Source organism: Microcaecilia unicolor, chromosome 1 (assembly GCF_901765095.1).
Source record: "Microcaecilia unicolor chromosome 1, aMicUni1.1, whole genome shotgun sequence".
Taxonomy (NCBI): domain Eukaryota; kingdom Metazoa; phylum Chordata; class Amphibia; order Gymnophiona; family Siphonopidae; genus Microcaecilia; species Microcaecilia unicolor.
Window position 1 is genome coordinate 219,056,325 of NC_044031.1, and position 27,426 is coordinate 219,083,750.

The 27,426-nt window shown below is 43.0% G+C and overlaps 1 protein-coding gene across 2 annotated transcripts; it reads right to left on the reverse strand.

Annotated features, from left to right (window-relative positions):
* Positions 1-129: 129 nt before the first annotated feature.
* On the reverse strand, positions 130-25,482 carry RP9 (RP9 pre-mRNA splicing factor). 2 transcript variants are annotated; one of them, XM_030204439.1, is made up of 6 exons: positions 25,183-25,482; positions 24,741-24,771; positions 17,669-17,798; positions 5,757-5,848; positions 4,307-4,368; positions 130-1,476 (listed from the first exon to the last, which is right to left on the reverse strand). In XM_030204439.1, the coding sequence occupies exons 1-6, from the start codon at positions 25,338-25,340 to the stop codon at positions 1,290-1,292; spliced, it is 660 nt and encodes a 219-aa protein (XP_030060299.1). In that variant the 5' UTR covers positions 25,341-25,482; the 3' UTR covers positions 130-1,289. The 2 variants fall into 2 exon arrangements, with proteins under 2 accessions (XP_030060299.1, XP_030060306.1); XM_030204446.1 differs by lacking the exon at positions 130-1,476 and adding an exon at positions 1,480-1,559 and having other exon boundaries at positions 25,183-25,480.
* Between the last annotated feature and the right edge of the window lie 1,944 nt (positions 25,483-27,426).

Sequence of the window (27,426 nt, forward strand, 5' to 3'; positions counted from 1 at the left end):
GCAGAAGAGGCTGTAAAAAATAAAAGTGGCTGCTGTGGGGGGGGGGGGGGGGGGGGGTGAAGGGGCTGTAAAAATAAAAACCAAGATGGCTGCTATGGGGTGGAGAGGGGGGGGGGGGGGGAAGGAAAGAAGGAGCTGTAAAAAAAAAAGTGGATGCTATGTGTGGGTGGGTATAAGGAGAGGGTGTATAAAAGTTTCACAAATTACTAAAGACTTTCCCTTTTTTTAAAAAAATATTCTTCTTAATTCAATGATTGTTAGATTGCCATGTCTGATGAATGAGATTTTTGTTGGTTGTAACGGGTTATAAGCACTGGCATAGCTAGGTGGGGCGCCAGGGGAGCGGCTGCGCCCCCAAATGGAGTTCTGCCAGTGCCTATTTTTTTCGTTGTGCAGCACTGCAAATGTGCACCAGCGGAAGTCCGCTCTCGCTCCCCCTGCGCCGTCAACCTGACTGAACCTGGTTACGCTTCTGGCTATAAGATCTTAATGTAACGTGTGTGTGGGTGAATGGAGGCTGTAAAAAAGCTGGATGCTATGCGTAGGTGCAGGAAGGGGCTAGAAAAATATATGGATGCTAGGAAAAATATGGATGGTATCTGTGTACAGGGGGGGGCTGGCTGCCAATTATGACTAATAAACTTGCAGAATTTACAAATTATGTGCACAGAATTTTGATTTTTTGGGGGCACAGAATTCTGGCAACAATAATATATCCTTTATGAGTTCTAGGCCATTCACTCAACATCAACCATTTTCCAAGTGCAGTAAAGTCTTAAACTTCAAGACTCCTAAACTGCTTCTTGGAATGGCTAACTATTTTCAAACCATCATAGGTTTCAATATAACAAAGGGCAAGAAGGTGCAAAAGCAAGGAAACTGCCGACATCAGTTAACAGCAAGCTGATGCTCCTAGAATAACACTTCATTTCTGTCAAGAAAACCCTTTGGCTTCAAATACAAAAATGAGTTGTTTTACACTGCTCCCTCCAGTAATAATAAACAAAGCTCCAATGGACAAGATATAAAAAATGGTTAAAAAAAAAAACACAGAACCTTGAAGGTCGTCTTATCTTGTGGGAAAGGCCTAATCCAGCAGGAACACAGCTGACCTCCCCTGCTTTGCAAGGTGATAAACAATTGGAATGTGCCAACAGGGCCAGAACTGCAAAATGGTGATTTGCATTAGTACCCTTTCACAGATGACAGTTTCCCCATCTTCCACAAAGGAACAAATACTCTTTGCTCTGGGCCTCAGTAGTGCTTAACAGATTATACCAGCACTTCCTTCAATCTGAAGGTGAACCATTGCCTGATGTAGACAATTTATGTTTCCTCTTTTTCTTCTTTTCCTTCTTTTTCTTTTTTTCTTTCTTTCTCCTTTTCTTTTTGTGCCTGTCCTTGGAATCTGAAGAGCTTGAGCTACTGCTGTCTTCAGAGGTAGTGGCTTCCAGCAGCTTCTTCAACTGCTGTATCCTAAAAACAGAAGGCTGTCATCAGCACCGGTAGCTGTGTTTGCCGACACCTATTCCGATCCTTTGTGTTATCTTATGCTATCACTGACATTCTCACCATCAAAAAAAAAAAAAAAATCAGATTAACATTAGCTGCTTTTGCTATCGCGTCTACACACACTAAAACAGCCCTGGATTCCCTGTTCAGGTTATCACGATACACCCCCCCCCCCCCCCCACCCCTAAAAATGCACATACCAGGTCTGCTGGCAAGAAGATATAATCCTCTTATCTGCATGGTCTGGCATGGACAATAAGGAAGACATATTTTGCTATTTTCTCCTGCCATTTTTGAGCTGCTTCTTTCAGGCTGGACGTTTTACATCTGCATCCTTATTGGCCAACAGGCAGTGACAATGTAAACTAATGGTTGGCTGAATTTTTCTTTTAAAATCGCAGCATTTTTGTGCATTGCTCTGTTCAGGTGGAACCTATAGTGGTATTTGCTGTCACTATGCCTTTAAACTACAAATGTCTGCCTCATGTTATATTTTGATTTGCTTTAAATGTTTTTCCTTTCATCGTTTTTCACAATTTTTGGAACCTGTACATACATTTAAAGTAAAATAGTGGAACTATCCCCCCCCCCCACCGGATGAAGTCATGGTGAATATAACATGGAACAATGTAGGAGGCAGGAATGAAGCAATACAAAAAGTAGCCAGTAACACAGAGAGATAAAGTTTTATTAACCACAACATTTAAAAACAACAAAATGTCCGATGTGGCCATGTTTCGCCCATAAAGGCACATCATGCTGTAAGGAAATATACACATACCATTTTTCCCTTTGACCCTTTCCAATATTTCTTTTACAGTTGGGACCTTTTTACAAAAAGGGTGGTAGAGCTACTGCAGCTCTGTCGGTACTAGCACCAACTCACCACAGGAGTTGACGGTAGTGCACTCCCAGCACATGCCATTTCCGTAACGCCAGAAGTTATTTATATTTTTTCCGCCTAGGACTTAACGGCAGTAATTACTACCAGATCAGCACAGGAGCCCCTAAGGAGCAGTAAGTGTTCCCCCAGGAAATGGCCACTCAGAAAACATACACTTACCACACAGTCATTTCCTTTTTTTCACAAAACCCCCGCTGCAGTAAAAGGGGTTCTGCGGTGTCCTTGGCATGTGGATTTGCCCCATGCCAAGGACACCGCAGAACCCCTTTTACCGCAGGACAGTAAAAGGGTCCCTTAGTTTCATTTCATATTTTTCTATTTGAATCCTTCATGCTTGTATATTAGAGGAGTCTTTTACTAAAATTTAGCTCGAGTTACCTGCAGCAGGGACCATAGGAATAAAATGGGCCCTTGCTGCAGATAACTCGAGCTAAACTTTAGTAAAAGACGCCCTTAATTTGTTTTAGTGAAGAAGAAAAAAAGAAGTCTCTCAGACTTTATTTAAAATTGTTAATTTTTCCCCACATTTTAGACAAGTTCTCATGTCTTCAGTGTGTGATAATTTAAAAAATATATTTTCCACTATTTTATCATAAAAGGTCAGTTGACCTGTTGAAAATATACTTTTCCTTATGTTTACACTTTAAAATTTTAATTTTTTTATATTTGAACATCTCGCTCTTTTTTATTATTATTTATGCAATTTTCAAAACACGTTATTGAGAAAATAAGAAAGCACTTGAAGCAAATATCCCAGGAAAGAAGATACAGCCTCCCTATAATCTTGCTCCCTTCAGTACCACCTCTGGTACATCCCATTGTGCTACAATAATCTTGTGGAGGGTCCTGTGGAGAGTGAAGACCCTGGACTTCTGAATGCCCTCCAAGACTGGGTCCCCTTGCCACTCACTGTCTCCATAATCCTAGGGCAATGTCCTCCCACGCTCCCTAAAAGGGAAATTCACTCTCCTCCAGAGAAAGGATTAAAAAAGGGGGGGGGGACTACCTGCCCCCTCCTGCCGCTCAGTGCCCCACTCCTCTGTCACAGAAAAGAGGGATGGGTTTAGGACCCATAGTAGCTGCCTCAAAATCTAAGCCTTTGGGGCTAAAAGAAACAAGAGGGAAAATCTCCCCAGCCTCTAAGGACACCAACAGATGGGCTGCAGGGCTCCAAATGCCTGCTGCAAGCAAACTTAGCTGCTACAAAATCTGCAGCCTTAATAGAGCAGCTGCACCCAAACCTTACTTTTTTGGTCCCCCTACTCTGGGAGAAGCTCCAGAGACCCCACACCACCATGGTTGAGTGCCCTAAACAGATCACAATGCAGGAGACATACAGCTAGCATACAAAATGGCTATTGCTCCCACCAACATGCAGTTCAAATAAGGGAAAGGGGACTGTGTGCTCTGTTTGACTGGCTGCACTCCCACCACTAGGAAAGAGCTGAATGGTGGACTCCACCGCCAACCCCTGATGCTGCCCTGGCAAAAGAAGCCTACCATGCTGGAAATGCTTTGGCTCCCACAGGCCTCACTTCCCCATCCTCCAGCCACCTTGCTCTCATCCCTAGAAAGACACCTCCCCATTTGCCATTCTGGTATTTTCTGTGTCCTTAGATGATATTGTTTTTCCCAGAGTTGTACTTCTGCTGCCGCCACTGTGACTCAGTACTGTTTTTTTTCACCACACACATACTACTGATGCAGGCAATTTACTGAAACATGGTGCAGTGTTGAGTCCTATTTCAGTATTACTTAAAAACTTTTACTACATCATTACGTCTCCTTGGATTTTTGGAAGAGTCCTGTTGATCACGCTACAAATCACTTTTGCCATGTAAACAGTGGCTGTGTTCTAAATATTGCGAAGAACCAGCCAACACCACTTACCTCATTTCTTTTTCATGACGCCGATTTTGCTTTATTAAGTCATACATAGGATCTTCATGGGCCTTAAAAACAGAAAAGGGTAATGGTTACAAAAACAAGGACTAAGATGCAAGGTGCCCCCGATCTGACCCTGCATGCATGTCACCAGATAGTCACACTGTGGTCATTCAGCAAGAAACACAAGCACAAACTAGAATAGTATAGTACAAAATTTTTCCCCATGTGCAAGACTTGTGGGCCAGGTAGAATAGGACAATGTGGATCTCTGCCAGAAACATGTGTAGTCACAAACCTATTCCACTCTGCTATACCTTTACAAAGTAATCCTGAAAGACTAAACACTTTGTTCCCTTTGTATTTCAAATGTTGGCCATTGTGCAGCACCTGCAGTAGTTCCATCTTGCGAACATAGTTCAATGCTTTAAAGCTTGCCACTTGCAGCCTAGCTAATGACAACTTCCAATCCAGAAAAGGAGAACACGGTAATCAAAGAACAGAACGGATCTCATTCAATGTTCAGAAACCATAAAACTTTATTAAAAAATATCCCAATGTGGCCATGTTTCGCCTTCCAAGAGGCTACATCAGGGGACTAACTTTACACTGCTAGGGTCCCTGTGGGCACATACATCTGGTTAGTGTCTAGTAGCATTGAATCACTCTCAGCTGCTGCACATTAACGTGCTAGGAGAAGTTGGGGGGGAGGGGGGTTGAAACTTTGATTATCAAGAATTTGTGCAGCAGCTGAGTGATTCATTGCTACTAGACACTAACCACTGCTAGGTGTATGTGCCCATTGGGACCCTAGTAAAGTAAATCCCTTGATGCATTCTCAGTCTTTTAGTCCTCACAATGTGCCAACACCACCATAAATCTACTCCCACTCCTGCTAGACACATACAGCTCATCTTCAATCTCAGAGACCCTCTGCTCCATTGCTTTTTGCTTCTTCCAACTCCCCCCCCCCCCCCCCCACAGGTTCTTGTGGAGCACCTTTAGTTTGTCTATAACTACATCTAGCTTTTTATCTAGGGTCGTCTCTATGGCTGTTGTCACCTAAATGGTTATCTCTTTCACCAGAGAAAGCCCAGCTGCCAGCATATTTACCCCTTGCATCTCAACCTTCTCCTTCACTGGGCAGATAGATTTTGCATCATATTAAATTTGTGTGTGTTAAAATAGGGCCATATTGGATAAAAGTTTATGATGCACTGCTCTAGTGACCCCTTTTAGTTAACCAGCAGTACTGGGGGAGCTGATCATAATAGATGGTGACTTATATGAGATAACAGAAGGGTGTGATGAGTGAATGCTTTTCCCAACAGCTCACTGCTAAAGCTACAGTGGTTCAAACACAGTAGCCTCTCATTATACTGTAACATTTAACTATTTATGTTTAGAAGAGCAGCATATACAAAAGGCATAAAAGAGTTGCTTCAATTTTACTTACTACTCTGAATTGTTCTATCTTCTGATTGCCCTTTGTGAAGAAGGGGCATTCTCTATCTCCAGTTCTATGACCATACTGCTTACATCGCCAGCCTAGAAACAGAAGTGTGTCTTAGTATCTAAAGATCAGTAAACATAACTTTTTTGACATCCATAGTATCTGCCTGTAAACTTTACCATAAGTATGTGGGGTCCCAGGTTTCAATTCGCAGCATGCCTACCCTTCCTTCCAATTCCCTGGGATTAGGGGAATGGACCTTTACTTGCCCGTCCACCGAGACCAGTGATCTTCATTCCAAGGCCTGTAAGACAGCAGCAGCTCCCAAAGACCCCAAGTATGGTTCCTTTTGAGTTATTCTTTTGTGAGGAGTAGGGCTCTGGCAGCTTGATGAGAAGACAAGAAGAGACCTATCTACAGAACTCTCTTGCATGAACTTTTGTTTCCCTCCAGGCCCTCTTTTCAGTGGCACCCGAGATCTTCTAGGTTCACTCCTACCCCTGGATGTCCACATAGTGCTGCTACCCCCACCATGTGCTACTCTCATCCTTGTTCTGCCTCCCTGGGCCATAGCTATTTTAAGACCAAGTGGCCCTCACTTAAAAATTAGTGAAGACCACCGACCTAGACCAAGCCCCAAATTTATCATATATATTCATCTATAAGTCGAGGGCAGTTTTATGACTAAAAATGGCCAAAAATGTTGTGACCCATGTATAAGTTGAGGCTGGATCAGACATTGCTCCCCTCTCTCTTCCTCCCCTCCAGCTCCAGGTCTAACAGGGGAAAGGTAATGGGATTTGATATACCACCATGCCATGGTACAATCAAAGCACTTTACATTTATTATATTCCCTCTCTCTCTCCCTCCTCTCCCCTGCCTTTTCCAACCCCATCTCCTTCCCATAGCCTATAGCTTCACAGATTTCAACAGTGTCAGAACAGAAAGCCAGAAGGAAACTGCTAAATCATCAGATTTCAGTATGCGAAGATTATATATTTATCCCAAGTTGACTAAAGCAAGAGGGATGTTTTATTCAGGAATCAGTATTTCTCAACACCCACACGGTAAAATTAGTTCTTACCTGATAATTTTCTTTCCATTAGTTCCAACAGATCAATCCAGAGACGAGTGGGTTATGTCCCTCTACCAGCAGGTGGAGATAGAGAGAACCTCAGAGGTTTGCCATATATGGACCTGTGCCTCCATCTTAGCCTCAGTATTGTCGATACCAAAGCAGCGGAAGAAGAAATAAATCCAACACAAAAACCCTCTCCTGCCTGTACATCGGCCAAGTAGGCACCACCTCCACTGCTCCCGCGGGAGGGAAATATCCAAATTGAGAAACGGTAGCTTGACGGCTCGATGAAAATCTGAAGAACCTAAACAAAAGAAAATAGCCCCACAAACAATCAATTACAACACAGGGAGGGCCTCTGGATTGATCTGTTGGGACTAATGGAAAGAAAATTATCAGGTAAGAACTAATTTTACCCTCCATGGCGTCCCACAGATCAATCCAGAGATGAGTGGCATGTACCAGAGAAGTCCACAATTAGGATGGGACAGCACAACCCCTAAAGAGAAGAACGGAGTGAAGAATACCAACGTACCACCAGACAAGCTGCCACCGAGGAAAAAGTACACCCAATGGTACGCAGAACCAGGCCACCAGAGGGAATCGAGACCCGAAACCCCACGGCACGCCGATGAAATAGTATCACCGGGGAAAACACTCTGGTGGCTGTGGAACCCAAGAGCATCCTAAATCAGGAAAGGACCACCAAGGTCTACCGCCTGCACGGTCAAGCCTACTACAAAGAACCCCCTCAGGGAAGATTCCCGAACCAGAACCAACTACCAGCAAGAGTGAACTGCAAAGGTACCAAGTAAGGACATGTATCCAGTCACAGACTCGGATAAAGAAATGGAGCCTGCAAAGATCCAGCGAAATCGAAAGGTATCAGCTGGTAAAGATGGACTCCACCTTGACCATCGGGAAAAGCGCAGAAGAATAAACCCACCTGGCTCAGAGCACCACAGGAGAGCCTTTAGGCCCGTCAAGAACCAAGGAACCAGTAGGGGCTAGCTGCTCAAGAGACAAATATCCTTCAGCAGGAAACCAAGAGTCTCCAACATGTAAACCGGAAGTAGCAGCTGTACGGGAGACCACCCGGAAAGGCCGGAACTAGGTCCACCAACAAAGCGGTAAAGCAGTAGCCAGCCAGAACAATGGGCTATAACTAGATGGCAGAAGGCCCGAAGGGCCATCCAAAGCAGCCCCTAAGTGGTCCTGCTGTACCGGGTCAACACCGGGAAAAAATCCAAGAGGTCAGCCAGAAAAGAAACACCAAGCCCAGCCAAGGGCAGCGCACATGGATCAGACCATCCTGGCAGAGATGGAGCCACGCTCAGCACGATGGCCAAATTTGTCACTCAGCCAGACTCAAATGTCGGAACCAAGGGAAAACACCACCAGACGGACCTCTGGAGACAGCGGAATTCCGGAACAAAGTGCGGAGCCACCACACACCTCCGCTGAGGGGGCCAAGGTGTGCAAGGCCCCCTACCTCTGCCGCAGCTAGAAAGGCTGTACAGACACATTCCAAACCAGACAGGGTCAGGAAAACAAGCTGTAATTAAGCCCGGCTCCACGGATGAACCGGAGCCATGCAATCCTGCCGTGCAGAACTCATAGCTAGACAAAAAGGAACACCGCTGAAACCGAGCTGACCAAGATTGCCCAAACAAGACCGAGACTATGCAAGACTGAACAGGATAAAGGCGGAGCTAGGCAAGCCTGCCCAGCCCTAGTGTCTGAGATATGCAACATTGACGGGAGGCAGACATAGCCTGGCAAGAACCAGGCTAAAGCTAGTTCAGACAATCGTGCTGCATGCCAGCATATTAAGCCGGTCTCCCTGGAAAAGGATGGAGCCAGTCAAGAGCCTACTGTAGTAGCAGAGGACAGACAGGCTCCAGCTGCAGCCGCCTGTTGCAAAACCAAAAGAACTCAAACTGCAAGAGCCAATGCCTGTGAGGTCTTCATAGCCAGCATGCCGGCTGGGTCAGGACCCACATCCGGCGACAAAGCCAGGCAAGGAGAAACCAGCCCTGTCAAGACTCGGCCAGGAGGGACATCCGTAAGGCAGAGCAAGACTCAACGACCGGAGACGCAGCGAAGCCCCGTGTCCGCAGACAGAGTAAGGCTTGGCTCCCGGAAACAGAGCAAGGCTCGGCACCTCAAGATGGAGCCAAGCCCGGAGCTCAAACCCGGAGGAAGGAATGCTGGCAGGAAAGGAGGGCAAAGAAGGGGGGAGGGACCTGGCACCACCAGGTGTACCCCAAAAAGGCAGACTGCAGCCCAAGACCCCCAGCTCAACTAAACCTGAGGGAACAGGCCAGGAGCTGGCTCAATCACAGAGCAGCACAGGATATGTCCAACCACCTGCTGAGATAGAGAGAATACTGAGGCTAAGATGGAGGCACAGGTCCATATATGGTAAACCTTTGAGGTTCTCTATCTCCACCTGCTGGTAGAGGGACATAACCCACTCGTCTCTGGATTGATCTGTGGGACGCTATGGAAACAGCTGTTCTTTATCCAAAAAAAACAAAAAGGCAGAATTTCACTCTCCAACTCTTTCAATACTGTCTCAGCTAAACTTCCATAGGAACCCCACCTCTGGAGTTAGGAGGTCCAGTAATGCCTCATGCTGAGGAGTGGCCTAATGGTTAGTGCCTCAGGTACAAAAACCAAGATTGTGAGCCCTCTAGGGACAGAGATAGGTACCTGCCTATGATTGGATTGAAAGCCACATTGAACCTGAACTCTGGGATAATAAGAGGGATAGAAATGTCATAATAAAATTAAAATAATAAAATAAGGTCAAGTGTAAGCCCCTGAAGCCGCCCGTGTAGAGCAAAACACAGCCATGTCGGGCATTATTTTAATCTACCATAATAAAGATTTTATCTACCTTTATCATATTTATATCCTGCTTGATCTTGCAATTCTTAGCAGGTCACAAAAAAAAAAAACATACATATTCCATCCAATCAAACATAAAAACAAATACAATATTAAACAGTACAAATTTATCCATTCTTTCCATTCAAGACCCATGCAAAGTGGAACACATGATCTTACTCCCAACACCATTAACAGATAAGAGTCTAGAAGGAAAAGCAGGGCCTAGTTCAGTCTTAGAAAAATAAAAATAAAAGAGAAAAAGCAAGCATTGTTAACTAGTTTCCATAGTGCTCAACCCTTTTCCCTATAGTTTTAAACTAAAACTTTCTCTTGAGGCAGAAACTTAACAGTCAAGAGTATTAGAAAGGATAGTAGCAAGGTTCAAACTGTCCTAAAAAAAAGTTATTTTCTATTCTTTTTCTGCTGGAGAGGTAGCACTGCTACTGACCTGAATTAGGTGGTAAGGTGTGAGGAAGTAGAATATTTGCAAAGGTTACTAAGGGCAATCTGAATACTGGGCTAGCTTCAAAGGGTTTGTCTGAAGCAGTCTCCTTAGAATCCAAACTATATAGAGAGGAAAGGTCCCACTTAACTTCCTTTCTGGGAAGTTCTGAAAGAAGAGGACATTTCTCTGGCAAGTGACATTACTTTGCTCTGTGCTTGGTAACTTAAAGATTGGGTTTAAAAGAGGAATTGTAGGATATTGATAAACACAGTTAGAACTTAAAATAAATAAATAAAAGAAGCAAATTTAGTCTCCATACCCTTTTCCCCATAGTTTTAAAACTTGAATTTTCTGCCACAGCATTAACAGATAGACTCTAGAAGGAACAGCAGGGCCTAGTTTAGTCCTTATTCCCACCCACCCTCCCCTAGCTTAATTCTTCCATTTACAGTCAATTATTCTAATTACAACAAGAGAAGAGTTTTCATTAGAGTTTTAATTACATTTAGTTTCTGAGAAGTAAACACTAAATAAATTACATATTACACCATATAATCTTAAGGCTCTTATATTCATCTGATATCCCTAGTACCTTAAGAAGTTTTAATTAAACAAGTCTATATAATACTAAGAAGCAGAAAGAAATCCAGCAGTGAGAGGAGTGCTATCCAGTCTTTTGCACTGAGTGCCACATGTACGATTATCTCCCAGTTGGTGAGAGGTTATGCGTGTGCTCGATGCAAAGAGCTCCTAGCTCTCAGAGGACGAGTCCATTCTCTTGAGGCTAGAGTACCAAACTTGGTGGAGCAGAGGGAGACAGAGAGGTACAGAGGAGGCTTACAGGGATGTTGCAGAGAAGTCCCACCTCCAGACTAGCAGCCCTTGTGCTGCCTTGAAGGAGGGAGGCCTTCTAAAAGGAGAGCATCACTCCGGTGCAGTTGGAAGTAATCCTGTAGCCAGGACCAGCCCACCAAGAGATTCAATATCCTCTCGCACCGAGGATGTGTCTCCAGGAGCTTCTGGACAGGAGGGAAGGGTTAGGACTGCCGTTGTAGTTGGTCATTCGATTATTAGGCACGTAGATAGCTGGGTGGCTGGTGGACATGAGGATCGTCTGGTCACTTTCCTGCCTGGTGTGAAGGTGGTGGACCTCAAGCGTCAACTAGATAAGATTTTAGATAATGCTGGGGAGAAGCAGACTGTCTTGGTAAACATGGATACCAATGACATAGGAAATGTGGGAGAGAGGTACTGGAAGTCAAATTTAGGCTCTTAGGTAGAAAGTTCAAATCCAGAACTTCTAGGGTAGCATTTTCCAAAGTGCTCCTCATTCCACACGCAGGGCCCAAGAGACAGGCAGAGCTCCAGAGTCTCAATGTGTGAATGAGGCGATGGTGCAGGAAGGACGGTTTTAGATTTGTAAGGAACTGGGCAACATTCTGGGGAAGGGGGAGCCTATTCCGGAATGATGGGCTCCACCTTAACCAGGGTGGGACCAGGCTGCTGGCATCAGCATTTAAAAAGGAGATGGAGCAGCTTTTAAACTAGAACCTGAGGGAAGGCCAACAGTCATTCGTAAGTGCATGGTTAGGAACAAGGTATCTTTCAAAGATATCACTAAAACAGGGAAGACAGAGTATCCCGATACTGAGGTTCAAGTAGAGACCATAGTAGACCAGTTGTCTTTAAAATAAAAAGACAACAAAAGATTGCAAATTAACACTGTCAACTGCTGAGCAAGCTGTAACTAGGAACATAGTTTGAAATGTCTATATGCAAATGCCAGAAGCCTAAGAAATAAGACGGGAGAGTTAGAATATATTGCACTAAATGAAAAATTAGATATAATAGACACTCTGTCATACCAAGATACAAATTATGATAGGGTGGATCGAATTGGAGAGGTAGCATTGTATGTTAAGGAGGGCCTTGAATCAAATAGATTGAAAATTCTGCAGGACAAAAATCTTGGAATCCCTATGGATTGAAATTCCATGTGTAAAGAGGAAAGGGATAATGTTAAGAGTGTACTACCGTCCACCTGGCCCGCATAAGCAGATGGATGTAGTAATGTTATCAGAAATTAGGGAGGCTAACAAACTGGGGAACACAATAACTGGTGATTTCAATTACCCCAATATTGACTGGGTAAATATAACATCAGGGCATGCTAGGGAGCTAAAATTCCTTGACGAAATCAAGGACTGCTTCATGGAGCAGCTGGTACAGGAGCCAAAAAGAGGAGAAAAATATTCTAGACCTAGTCCTTAGTAGATTGCATAATCTACTCGGGCCACTTGATAATAGTGATCATAATATGATAAGATCTGATATCAGTTTGGGAGTAAATACACGCAGGAAATCCAATACATTAGCATTTAACTTTCAAAAAGGAGACAATAATAAAAAGAGAATGGGGAAAAAACAAAAACTTAAGAGGAGCAGCAGCAAAAGTCAAAAATTTACATCAGGCATGGATGCTGTTCAAAAATACCATCCTGGAAGGCAAAGCCAAATATATTCTCTGTATTAAAAAGAAGGAAGGAAGACCAAACAACAGCCAGCGTGGTTAGAAAGTGAGGTGAGGGAAGCTATTAGAGCTAAAAGAAAATTCTTCAGAAAATGAAAGAAGGATCTGACTGAAAGTAATAAGAAACAGCAAGTCCAATGCAAAGCACTGATAAGGAAGGCAAAGAGGGACTTGGGAAAAAAAAAAAAAAGACTACGTTGGGGGGGGGGGGGGGGGGGGGGGAACCCCCCACACACAGTAAAACATTTTTTAGGTATATTAAAAGCAAGAAGCCGGCAAAAGAATCAGCTGGACCGCTATGATCAACGGTTAAAAGGAGCACTCAGGGAAGACAAAGCCATAGCGGATAGATTAAATGAATTCTTTGCTTTGGTCTTCACTGAGGAATATTTAAGAGAGATACCGGTGCCAGAAATGGTATTCAAAGCTGAAGAGTCAGAAAAACTGAATGAAATCTCTATAAACCTGGAAGATGTAATGACACAATTTGACAAAGTAAAGAGTAGCAAAACGCCTGGACCGGATGGTTTTCATCCCAGAGTACTGATAGAATTGAAAAATGAACTTGCAGAACTACTGTTAGTATTATGCAATTTATCTTTAAAATCAAGCATGGTACCGGAAGATTGGAGGGTGGCCAATGTAACACCAATTTTTAAAAAAGGTTCCAGAGGTGATAGACAATTATAGACCAGTGAGCCTGACGTCGGTGCCAGGCAAAATGGTAAAGACTATTATAACGAACAAAATTACAGAGCATATTCAAAAGCAAGGTTTAATGAGACAAAGCCAACATGGATTTAGTCAAGGGAAATCTTGCCTCACCAATCTATTACATTTCTTTGAAGGGATGAACAAACGTGGTGAGCCTGTCGATATTGTGTTGTCTGATTTTCAAAAGGCAAAGTACCTCATGAAAGACTCCAGAGAAAACTGGAGAGTTATGGAAGTGTTCTATTTGTGGATTAAAAACTGGTTAAAAGAGAAAACAGAGAGTAGGGTTAAATGCTCAGTATTCTACTACTACTATTTAGCATTTTTATAGCGCTACAGAGCGTACGGAGAAGGGTAGATAGTGGGGTTCCCCAGGGATCTGTGCTGGGACCACTGCTTTTACCATATTTATAATTGATCTAGAGGTGAGAGTAACTAGCAAGGTAATTAAATTTGCTGACAACACAAAGTTATTCAAAATTGTTAAACTGCAAAAGGATTGTGAAAAATTACAAGAGGACCTTACGAAACTGGGAGACTGGGTCTCCAAATGGCAAATGATGTTTAATGTAAGTACAAAGTGATGCATGTGAGAAAGAGGAACCTGAATTATATGTACGTGATGCATGGTTCCACATTAGGTGTCACCGACCAGGAAAGGGATTGTGTCATCGTTGATGATACACTGAAACCCTTTGTCCAGTGAGCGGCGGCAGCGGCTAAGAAAGCAAATAGAATGTTAGGTATTGTTAGGAAAGGAAGGGAAAACAAAATGAGGACATTATAATGCCTTTGTATCACTCCATGGTGCGACCACACCTCAAATATTGTGTGTAATTCTGGTTACCGCATCTCAAAAAAGATATAGTGGAATTAGAAAAAGTACAGAGAAGGGTGACGAAAATGATAAAGGGGATGGGATGACTTCCCTATGAGGAAAGGCTAAAGCGGCTAGGACTCTTCAGCTTGGAGAAAAGACGGCTGAGGGGAGATATGATAGAGATAAATTAATGAGTGGAGTGGAACAAGTAGACATGAATTGCTTATTTACTCTTTCCAAAAATACTAAGACTAGGGGGCACGCAATGAAGCTACAAAGTAGTAAATTTAAAATGAATTGGAGAAATTATTTCTTCACTTAGCATGTAATTAAACTCTGGAATATGGTAAAAGCAGTTAGCTTAGTGGGGTTTAAAAAAAGGTTTGGATAGCTTCCTAAAAGAAAAGTCCATAAACCATTATTAAAACGGACTTGGGGAAAATCCACTGCTTATTTCTAGGATAAGCAGCATAAACTCATTGTATTGTTTTTTCTTCACAACATAACAAGTCCATTCCCAAAGCTCTGGTTACTCCTGATACTAACCTCCCAATCTTAAAACAGCTCGAAAAATCTTCAGGTCACGCTGGACAGCCATCTGTCGCTTGATAGTCACGTTAAGCTAATAACGAAGAAAATGTTCTTGTCTTTGTGGAAGCTTAAACGCATCAAACAACTCCTGCCAAAAGATATTTTTCGAACCCTGATTCATTTTCTGGTCTTAAGCCACATCGACTACTACAGTGGCATTTTCACTGGTTGTACACACTGTATTCTAAAGAAGCTCCAGACAGTTCAAAACACTGCAGCCAGACTGTTCTTTGGTAAATCACGCTTCGACAGTGCGCAGCCTCTTCATGTGAGACTTTACTGGTTTCCCATTAAGGACTGTATTGATTTCAAGATCTGTGCCTTAACTCACAAGATCATTTATGGTGAAGCACCAGTGTACATGTATGATTTGACTGATTTGCCTGCAAGAAATTCCATGGTGTCATCCAGAACTTATCTTAACCTGCACTATCCTTCATGCAGGAATCTGAAATACAAGACGCTCTACGCTTCTTCCTTCTCGTTCATCAGCCCACAAACCTGGAATGCTTTGCCAAGACTCTTGAAAGAGTCATCGGATCATCAAACTTTTAAAAAACTGTTAAAAAAAAAAAAAAACTTGTTTACTTAAGCCTACCCCGAAGTCAGCAATGTTGTTTAACCTATCAACAGAATTTATAATACTGTTCCTACATTTCCTTGTTTTTACTGTATTCTTTACCATGTAAGATGCTTTCTTTTACTATGTAAGCCGCACTGGATCTGCTGTATGTGGGAAAGAGCGGGGTACAAATGTAATAAATAAATAAATAAACTTCCTTTTTTCCCCGTTTTGGTAGTTTACCTGCTCTTTACCCTCTGTCAGCTTCTCCTTGGTTGCTCCTGTTTTCCCATCTGTATTCTCTTATTTTAGATCCTCTGTACTTTTTTGTATCCTATTACTGGAACAATTTTCTCCTGTTGTATTATGTAATTTTCTTGTAACTTTGTTAGCCACATTGAGCCCGCATAAACTGGGAAAATGTGGGATACAAGTGGACCAAATAAATAAATAAACTGTATGATAAAATTATGCCTTACCTGCTGATAATTTGTTTTCCTTTAGTCGCAGCAGATGAATCCAGGAACTAGTGGGATGTACCCAAACAATCCCTAAAGAGGGTGGAAAGCCGCCACTCCAAAAGAAGCATCCAACCGAGTGGCCATGTCCACTCTATAATGCTTCGAAAAAGTATACAACGAAGCCCATGTGGCCTGCCCATGTCCCACCCACTCTCACATTAGGCAGCTAATGTGGAATTTTTTTTTTTTTTAATGCAAAGGCTTCCTTTCTAGCACAGTAGTGTGGGTGCTACAGCCTACCATGTTCAGTACCCCATGTTAGCTGTTTAATGCAGTTTAGTAAAAGAGCCCCTTAGTCAATATTTATTTGTTACATTTGTACCCCACATTTTCCCACCTATTTGCAGGCTCATATCCAGAACAAAGCTAGGGGAAAAAGATTATGGTGTGATTATGCTGCCATCTCTTGATTAGTTGGGTAACTAAACATACTTTATAAAGAAATGGAAAGCTGAATTATTTCTTTTGTAAGCTGAAGGGGCGGAATAAAAAAAATTAAATACTGGATCACAATATCAAGTTATGAGACTTAGCTAAAAAGACAAATTTATTCAAAGAGTACATAATGTAAATGAGAGATGAAACAAACAGTATGTCCATTTGATGATCTATATAAATATTTTATAAATAAATGTGGTCTCAAAACACTCAGGTGCTGTGTACAATTACCAACCACCTGAAAAAAGAATGGGAAGAAAAACATCAAGAGAAAAAGATCCCATCCAAAACAATAGGCAGAAAAACAAACCAACAAACAACATCAAAATGCATAGGACATGAAGTTCCAAACTATCAAAAATCAGAGAACGTGTACAACTCTCAAAAAATATCATTTGAAAAAGAAAAATGAAAGGCAGTTCACAGTTCCAGGAGCGTTTTCAAAGAGCAAATCCTTCAATTGATGTTTGTAATCCAAAAGGCATCAATCACACAGAGATGTATCATATATCCTTTTTACACCTCGACAAGGGCTGCTTGTTTCGCAATTGCTGCTGCATCAGGAGGAAAGGGTCTGTCTCTTTTCTTAGTGTTTCTGAAAGAAGATGTGAGCCATACTAATTTTTAAAAAATTTATTTTCTAAAACGGGGATCTGATAGGACTGGGAACACCAAAAAGCCAGAAACATTCAGCAAAATAGTTAGTCAGCAAAAGCTGCAAACAGTGCTATAATGGAAACAATAAAAATGAAGGAGAGAAACAAATGTTTTAAGAAAGACAGGGCAGAGAACACACTGTGGGAACCAAGGATCTAGAGAATCATATAACCTAGTCAGGAAAAAGAATTTGAGAGTGGAGGAATTTAATATTTAATTGGTGAATTCTGGGGAAGCTAATTTAGGACCTACTTAGCAAGGTCTCCTCTTGGAGACAAGCCAACAGAAGCAAAGAGATAGGGTGCCAGAGGCTACTGGGCTGAGATGTGGGGCAACCCTGGCTTTTCTACATGTGGCAATATCCCCATAAGGCAACTGGTCAACCCTATTACTAGAGATTAGCAGCTTGACGACTATGGACAGTAAAATGGGTTTCTATATGAAATTTAGATCTGTTTATATTTAAATGCACAGTGTACACATCTGAAATTACCCTGGTACCTCAGGGGTGTGGAGACACACACTGATTTCTGAAACAACTGATGTTGGAAAGAACCCCACTGCTACAAGTCACTGGTCACATAACAATAATGATAAAAAGATCAGGAAGATAATGTATACAGACACTGGTCACAAGCTGGAATCAAGCCTTTATCTACTTACATTGCATCACCTTGACTTCTTTTCCCAATGGCATCCATAGCCCTTTAGTTGGTGCGTGAGCCAAGAAGTCCCTGGCATGTTCATTGCCTGGTATATCTGGTATACAATCTTCAGGTTTTGTCTCATTTTCCTACATTAAAAACAAGAAAATTAAAAACAGAAGATGATTATATAAAAGAAAAGAAAAGAAGAACACCCACCCTTTCCAGTCTGCCCATTTATTCCTGTCCACACCATTACAAAGCTACTAAGTTACCTAGCTCCAGGAGGTAGACTTTTTGGCCAGTCCTAGTGTGCGCTTTTTCTGGGGGCTTGGGTTCACATCAGGCTCTACAACTTAGATTAAATAATACACTTTTTGCTTTACAACACAAATGTTTACTGAGTTCTGCTCAGTCTGTGTTGATGCACCAGTCCTCAATTTTACTTTGAGTTTATTTCATTTATTTTGGCTGGAGAAAAGAAACTTATCTTTCCTTCATATTACAAATAACTCTCCTCATGCCCTGTGACTGGTGCTGGATCTATATTTACAGTTAACCCTCCTCCTGGACAACAAAGAAAAAGCCTACAGCAACCTGAATCAATTGGACCATCCAAGGATATCAGAACCAGAAACTATAAAGTTCACACCTAAAATCCGCGAGTTCAAGTTTTATTTTATGTTTCAACGGTTTTTATTTGATAACCAATCAGAAAGTACACTTTCACATTTACCCATTAACTACGGGTCCTTACAGGAACACTTATAACAACAATACAACAGATATATATCTTTATGGAAAGTCATCAAACATTTAACTCCTCCTCCTTCAGCTGTGCGCACTGTTTAACCATTCATTAAAAAAAACTCTACCTGGTTGGTGCAGTGGGGACAATACCATAACCCTGACATGAAATGCAACAGATGAAACCACAACAGCCACCCCCACTTAGCCGATAACATGAACCTGCAAAACAGGAGAATCACATTGTATTGAACCTCTCCCAAACACAGTCTCCCGTATCTCCGAAGTTGTCCGCCATCCGCAGACACTTGTTTTCAAACCATATTATTACAAGAGGCAATCAAAACAAGGCTAACTGTGCTTTATGCTTTGCAATATATGACAGTTGCTCAGTACCCGCCTTAACAACATTAATCCCTTTGCATCTTTATTGCCCCCACCCCTCTACTCCCATCCCATCCAACCCTTCCCTCCCCCCCGCCACCCAACCCTCCCTCTGCCCTATCGGATTGTGGGACCAAAAGTTGAAACTGTGTGCTACATACCCCTTGTGGGACTTCACTCCAGATACCATTCACTCCACTCACTCTCACCACTCTAACCCAGCTTGTTCAGAACTTGACTCCGTGTCCGTGGGGATATTTTGTTCAGAAAGGCCCCCCAAACTCCTATAAATCTTTGCCTTCTTTTCAGTGTGTGCCTAGCATCCCGCAATTCCCATAGCATAAGTTCATGAAGTTTGTTCCTCCAATACCAGTAGGATGGAGCCCGATCCGAAACCCAATGGTTAAGGATGCATTTTTTCCCTAGGATACAGGCCTTACACAAGTCAAGTTTTATTTTAACTACAAAACTATTTCTAAAATTCTGAATCTTACGGATTCCTAAAAAAAAAAATGTCAACCATCAACCCCCTTCTGCCTTTGATCTTTGACTCTTGTTGCTTGTGAAATAAGCTGGATTTACAACTGAAAAACCTTCAGAGATTGCATACAACAGAGGCAGTGCATATAAACTTCTTATGCATATTCATTGTGGGTATCCTGAAAACCTGACTGGCTAGGTGGGTCCAGAGGACTGCCTTAAACTACTACAGACAAGGCATGAACTAAATGCAAAATTCCATCCCTTCTCCAAGACAGGTATTGCTTTCTTCCACCTTTCCCCTAACATACCATCTTAGGCAACTGGAAAATTATAGCTTATTTTGAAAGAAAGATGTTGAAAACCTTTCTGTTTAGGAAATATCTGATTTGATTATTGTTGCTGCAGTCTGTTTGAATTCTGAAATGCTTTGTTGGGCATTAAGAAAACATATATCTTGATTGTAACCCAAACTGAACTGGTTGGTAGCTGTAGGATATAAGACTGTAGTAATAATAATAGATGAACACAGATCTGTTTAGTCTACACCCTGCTCACCTTCACTCACCATAACTTGCCACAAATTTATTACAGAACACTGTGCACCAGGGGAACAGCCATGCAACAGTAAGGTCAACTGGCACTCTCAAGCCTATGTCAGGCCTACTCAATTCTGGTCCTCAAAGTTCATAGGTAGGCCAGGGTTTCAGGATATCCAAAAAGAATATGAGAGAGATTTGCATACCAAGGAGGCAGTGCATGCAAATCTCTCTCATGCATATCATTGTCAATATCCTGAAAAGCTGGCCTGCCTGTGGACCTCAAGGACTGGAATTCAGCAGCCCTGGCCTATGCCACTGCCCTGTTTTTCATATCATCCAGTAATTTCCAAACATGTCCCGGAGGAACGCCAGCCAGTTAATTTTTCAGAATATCCATAATTAATATTCATGAGATTGATTTGCATACACTGCCTCCACTGCATGCACTTTCATTGTGGATATCCTGAAAACCTGACTGGCTGGAGTTTCCCCGGAACAGGTTTGGGAATCACCAATGTAATTTAACACTGCACACTCTTCCCTCTCACCCACCATATTTGCGCCTTGAGTGCTGTATTGACAAGCGTAAGCGCATTCAAATTTAGGTTTCCCAATACATCAAGATCTGTTTAATCTACCAAAGGAGAGGCTACATTCCAGAAATCCACAGTACAAAAACTTACTACTAAGAGTCTACTGTGAGGAACCACAGGAGAAAGGAACAGCCAGTAACAACTTTACCAACAAGTGTTTAATAATCCAACAAAGAAATACAAATTTTGAACTGCTGAGGAAACAGAAGCACCAACTCAACCAAAACTGCAAGAGCACAGCCTTTATAAATGGGAACAGAAAACACAGCTCTGCTTGGGACTGTGGTTATATGGATCTAATCTAGCTAGCCATTCCCAACCCAGTCCTAGCGGCACACCTAACCTTATTGGGTTTTCAGGATATCCACAATGAATATTCATAAGTTATTTGCATGCCATTGAGGCAGTATGTGCAAATCTCTCTGATGCACATTCATTGGAGGAGTGGCCTAGTGGTTAGGGTGGTGGACTTTGGTCCTGGGGAACTGAGTTCAATTCCCGGCACAGGCAGCTCCTTGTGACTCTGGGCAAGTCACTTAACCCTCCATTGCCTGCCGCATTGAGCCTGCCATGAGTGCGAAAAAGCGCGGGGTACAAATGTAACAAAAAAAAAAATTGTGAATATCCTGAAAACTCAATGGGACTAGGTGTACCCCAAGGACTGGGTTGGGGATAGCTAATCTAAATCACTTACCACTTAAACAACTGCCCATTATTGAAATATCCATAACTGTGGATACCACATTTAGCTAACTCAGAAGTTACTACTTTGACAGCTTTGAACCTTTGGATATATGAACTTCTTCTGTTTTCTGCCCTATATATGAGAAGTACAGAGTCTATAAAAACCAGCGTTTCTCAAGCAAATTCTGGAGAACCATAGTACCCCCCACTCGATTTGGTTTTCAGGATAGCCACAATGAATATGAAAGAAGGATTCACACACAGTGGAGGCTGGAGTTTGCAAATCTATTTATGGATATTCACTGTGGATATCCTGAAAACCAGACTCACTAGTGCAGTGCTACTCAACCCTCTTCTGGAGGAGACACATGAAGCCAGTCAGATTTTCAAGACTACCACCATGAATACGCATGAGAAATTTGCATACAATTGGTATTCAATATATAAAAATTTATCTCAAGCATATTCAGGGTGGTGGTAGTCCTGAAGACTGGCTTGGTATGCCTCCAGGAGAGGGTTGAGTACTAAGGGGCCCTTTTACAAAGCCACAGCAAATTGGCCCTGCCACCAGACTCCAATGGTAGTTCTGGTGAGTGCAGCATGCCATTTCTGGAGCTTGAAAATTTTTATTTTTTTAGCGCCAAGGGCTTACCTGGTGATAATTGGGCAGCGTCATGAGCTGTCTGGTTACTGCTAGGTTAGCACAGAAGCCCTTACCACCTCCTAAATAGAAAGTGGTAAGGGCTCTCCCAGGAAATGGCCACACAGCAAGTGCTTAGCTTACCACAAAGCCATTTCCTTTTTTTAACTTCTTTTATCTTTGGGGGAGGGGGTCACGTGACGCGATGCTCGAGGGACGACGCTGAGCTGAGTTCCTCTGAGCCCCCTGGCTATTCCCAGTTGTTTTAAAAACGGCAAACATCATTTGGATTAACTATTAGAGCTCCCCTGGGTGTCGGAACATACCCGCTATGGTTTGAGTGGCGAACCTTTTCGATTATGGCAGCTAGAGCGGCCCACAAAGAGAAGATGTGAGGGAAGACCGTGGAAGATAAAATGGCGACACCCTCAAACCCAGCTGGACCATCAGTCTCCTCAGTGTGGGTAACGGAGATTACTTCCGAAATGACGGTGGTATTGGAAAATCTATTAGAAAGACGCCTGTCCCCGATGAATTCAAAATTGGGATGTATGCAGGCTCAGCTGGAAAAACTATCCAAGGAATGCGGGGCATTTCAGTTGAGAATGGCCGAGGTGGAAGACAGAGTCACGATAGTGGAGGAAACACAGAACACGCTGCAAAAAGAGATAGCTATGTTGGAGGACAAGGTGGAGGGGGGGGCAACACATGTGTATCAGGCCAGCTGAGGGGAGGGAAACAAAAATAGGTAAAATGTTGATGGTTGGGAGGCTTTCTATTTTTCCATTGTGTACAGTCGGCAACTTTATATTGCTAAGTACTTGACTTGATGGTTATATTTGATATGTTGAATCTTCAATAGAAGTGTTGAAACAAACTGTGGTAAAAGGAGGCCTTGGCGCACGGATATTACATGCGCCGACACCACCGCAGGGCTCCTTTTACCACAGCTTAGTAAAAAGACCCCTAAGAGACTGATCTTAACAGCTGCCAGTGCAAGTGTGTCAACTGCCCTGACATTTGGTCTCTTAGCCCCTCTTAGCCAGCTGTCCTTAAGGGGCAATATAGCTTTTCAACCGGGGACAGATAATCCTACTTTTCAATTATGGGAACGGGGCATAGTTAGGCTGGAACATTTATTGTTGAAAGAGGGAAAAGTGATAAAACTTTGTGCCGCTCCAGGAAAGGGTGAGGGTTTCATAGGGTAATCGTTTTGCATTTGCACAGATTAGACATCATATATCTGCCCTAGATAGGTCTGGTCTGCAGGTTCCTTTGGGTTCTCGAGTTCGAAATTTTTTTCAAAAGGTCTTAGATTTAGGATTCTCAGTATCGAACTTGCGTAAGGCCCTTTTAAAGGGAGACCCAGAGAGGGACTTTTCTTATTTGAAAACCAAATGGGCGGAGGAGTTAGGAGTGGCTATAGGGACCTGGGACGTTGGTTAGTGCAGGACTGGAGGGCGATTCAGCTTCCTGCAGCTTGCAGTGTGGTCCAGGTCCCCTGCTGAGTTGCCCGGAGGCTCTCTCTTCACCCTTTTGGGGTTTTTTTTTTTTTTTGTTACTGTGGGTCTGGTGCCTTTTTTTTTCTTTTTTTTTTTTGCACGTGCCAGCAGCCAGTTCCTGCGTTCAGCTGTGTTTGTTGACGTCATTGAGTTCGATGCTGCCTAGCAGACCACCTCCGTGCTGAGGGAGCCACGGTCCCAAGCATTAGAACGTTGGAGGTGAGTTTTATTATATAGGATAATTCCCTTGTTCTAGAACCTCCTTCTGATTAAGTCTACTTGTATAATACGTTCACCAGCCAAACTAGTAGCTAGTGATGTAATTAAATTTGCTGATGACACAAAGTTATTCAAAGTCGTTAAATCGCGGGAGGATTGTGAAAATTTACAAGAGGACCTTACGAGACTGGGCGTCTAAATGGCTGATGACATTTAATGTGAGCAAGTGCAAAAATGATGCATGTGGGAAAGAGGAACCCGAATTATAGCTATGTCATGCAAGGTTCCACGTTAGGAGTCACGGACCAAGAAAGGGATCTAGCTGTTGTCATTGATGATACATTGAAACGTTCTGCTCAGTGTGCTGCTGTGCCTAAGAAAGCAAATAGAATGTTAGGTATTATTAGGAAAGGAATGGAAAACAAAAATGAGGATCTTATAATGCCTTAGTATCGCTCCATGGTGCAACCGCACCTCAAATATTGTGTTCAATTCTGGTCGCCGCATCTCAAAAAAGATATAGTGGAATTAGAAAAGGTGCAGAGAAGGGCGACAAAAATGATAAAGGGGATGGGATGACATCTCTATGAGGAAAGGCTAAAGTGGCTAGGGCTCTTCAGCTTGGAGAAAAGGCGGCTGAGGGGAGATATGATAGAGGTCTATAAAATAATGAGTGCAGTTGAACGGGTAGATGTGAAGCATCTGTTCACGCTTTCCAAAAATACTAGGACTAGGGGGCATGCGATAAAGCTACAATGTAGTAAATTTAAAATGAATCGTTGAAACCTTTTCTTCACTCAACGTGTAATTAAACTCTGGAATTCGTTGCCAAAGAATGTGGTAAAGGCGATTAGCTTAGCGGAGTTTAGAAAATGTTTGGACAGCTTCCTAAAGGAAAAGTCCATAGACCGTTATTAAATGGACTTGGGGAAAATCCACTATTTCTGGGATAAACAGTATAAAATGTTTTGTACTTTTTTGGGATCTTGCCAGGTATTTGTGATTTGGATTGGCCACTGTTGGAAACAGGATGCTGGGCTTGATGGACCTTTGATCTTTCCCAGTATGGCTGTACTTATGTACTTAACATCTTTTGCCAGGTCCAGTCAAGAATTCTCCTGGACACCATTAGCTTCATACTCAGCACACATACCACAGGATACATGCTCCAATGCTTGCTCACAATTTTGGAGGAAGATATTTGTGGACACAACGGCACACACGCACTTCCTGAGGTATAACAGTTCTGTCTTCACAGTACTTCACAAGTTACAGTACATTTAAAAACAGGTTTACTGACCTTAATCAGTCCGGGAGGAGGTTTTTCATAGCTGAAAAACAAATGAGAAACAAGGTACAAGATCACTGTACAACAAAGAGAACAGACTGACTTGTATAAGAAAAAAATGACCCTATTATGTCCCAAGCTATGGTCCATACTCGCTCCCATCCCATGGCCTTTAATGACTCCCTAGTTCAGCAGCTGGGGTGAGCAGTGCCTTGGCAATGAAGGGCAACAATCATCTGTAACGTTTCCACTGCTGGGAAAACATACACCCATTTGTGACAGACTTCTGAAAGTTACAATTACTTTATCGGGTGTGCGCAACGATGGGTTTAAAATAAATACTCAAACCCTGCCCTTCCCCGAAAAAAACCCCATGCGGCTGCTTTGCAATGTTTTTTCTCTAAGGGGGGGGGGGGGGCGTTCGGCCTCCTCCACACTGGTATCCGTCTCTTACAAGGACTCGATGTGCTTGAGCTGCTGAATGTGCTGCTTCTCTTCCTTGTTTCTCTTCCGCTGCGCTTTCTTGCTACCGGATCCACAGGCTTCCGCTGCTGCCTCCTCCTCCTCCTCCTCCTCTTCCTTTTCGTGCCGGTGGTGGTGGTGACGAGGCATAACCGACTCGCCCTAGAAGCCGCGGCCGCAATCCCTCAAAAGTACAATATTTACCCGGCTGCGGACGGACTCGCAATGCACGGGCGCGCATGCGCACTAACCCAGGGCAGCTTGGAGACGGAGTAGGAATTTTGCTGCCTGAGCTGCGGCGCGCGCTGTACTCCTTCCGCTGGGTAGTACTACACTATTTCGGTCATCATGGCAAGGGTCAGATTCCCCGTGGACAGTGAGATCCACATTGGAGAGTTGGGGGGGAGGGGCCAGAAATCCAACCTTTGGGGAATAATCTCATCCCAGCTCCCAGCCCGTCAAACCCTTGCCGTGCTGCAGTCACCTTGACACCCCACCCCAAGAAAGCCAGATTTTATACGCAGTGAAAATACTAGTAAAACTAGTAACATAAATCATTTTCTTAGTACTCTTAGTAACACAGCAGATGTACAGGTCAGCACAGGGCCTAAAGCAGTCCAAATTCCAAAACAAAGTCAGAAACAACGGTTTATACCTAATTGTTCAACCACCCTTAGGGTTCACCTTTGGGATTAAAAAGCAAAACCATGTGCATGTAAGGACTGGATAAATGAATTAAAACAAACATTAAAGACCTTAATATAACAACATAAGAGTAGCCATACTGGGTCAGACCAATGGTCCATTTAGCTCAGTATCCTGTTTTCCAAACTGTGGCCAAGCCAGGACACAAGTTCCTGGCAGAAACCCAGGTTTTTTTTTGTGCTGGTACGCACTGGTATGGTGTACGGGCACCTTTTTTCCCCCCAGCGATTCCTGCACCCTTCCTCTCCTGTCTTCCCCACGACCATCCTTACTTTTTTTTAGCGACTGGGGCGTTCTCTCTGTGAGTCCCGCCTTAGCGGAAACAGGAAGTTGAAACAAAATGGGTGGGACTCGCAAAGGGATCGCTGCACTGGCTGATGCTGGGGGCCCGAACTCTCAAGTAGGCAGGCAGCAAGAGAAGGAGGATGGGTGGAGGGAGAGAGGAGAATCACTGGACATGGATGGCAGGGGAGGACAGGGGACAGAGGCGAATTGCTGGACATGGGAGGAGAGGGCAGGGGAGAGAGGATACATGCTGGACGTGGAGGGAAGGGCAGGGAAGAGAGAATCGCTGGATATGGATGGGAGGGAATGGCAGGGGAGAGAGAAGAAATGCTGGAAATGGATGGAGAGGAGAGCAGGAGAGAGAGGAGAATTGCTGGACATGGATGGATGGAGGGGTGGATGAGGAAAGAGGAGAAATGCTGGACATGGATGGAGGGGAGGAGAAATGCTGGACATGGATAGAGAAAAGAAGAAGATGCACATGGATGGATATGAGGGAAAGGGAACAGAGGAGAAAAACTGCACATGGATGGAGAAAATAAGCAAAAGCTGGATCCACGTTATACCTCCTCTGGTCAATTCCACGGAGGAGGACCTAGCTTTTACTTATGGATGTAGGGCAAGAAATGAAGAAGAAAAAAGGAAAGTAAAGAGATAAATGGAAAGGAAGCCCTGGAAACAGAATTAAGAGAAGAGATAAAGAGCCGCAGAATCAGGGACCAACATGGTCAGAAAAACAAAGTCACCAGACAACAAAGGTTAAAAAAAATCTTTTTATTTTCATTTTAGTGTTTAGAATATGACCAATTTGAGAATTTATATCTGTTGTCTTATTTTGCACTGGGTATACTAGACCACAGTCTGAGTAACGAAGGAGCCTTAGAGGAGACTGAGGGCTTTTCAGTTAAGCTAAGTACCTCTGTTCTTAATATCTGAATAAGCTCAAAGAAGGTGCGAGCTAAGATTTTTGAAAGGTTAGAGACCTTGAACCCCAGGAGGTTTTTCCAATGATGAAGAAGCCCTAGCCCTTTTTGCCTGCCTTGTGAGTGGGAAAAGGTGCTTCTTGAGGTTTTCCTCCTACACACGGGTTGTTTATGCTTACAATATTATCTGTTTCCAACTGTCTATGTATATAGGGTGCACCTTTATAGGAAACTGTTTTCCCGATCTGTACTATAGTTTATATACTAGAGCTGTAACAGCTTACAGAAATTATTTATAATGAAAAAAAAATCCCAAGTTATTT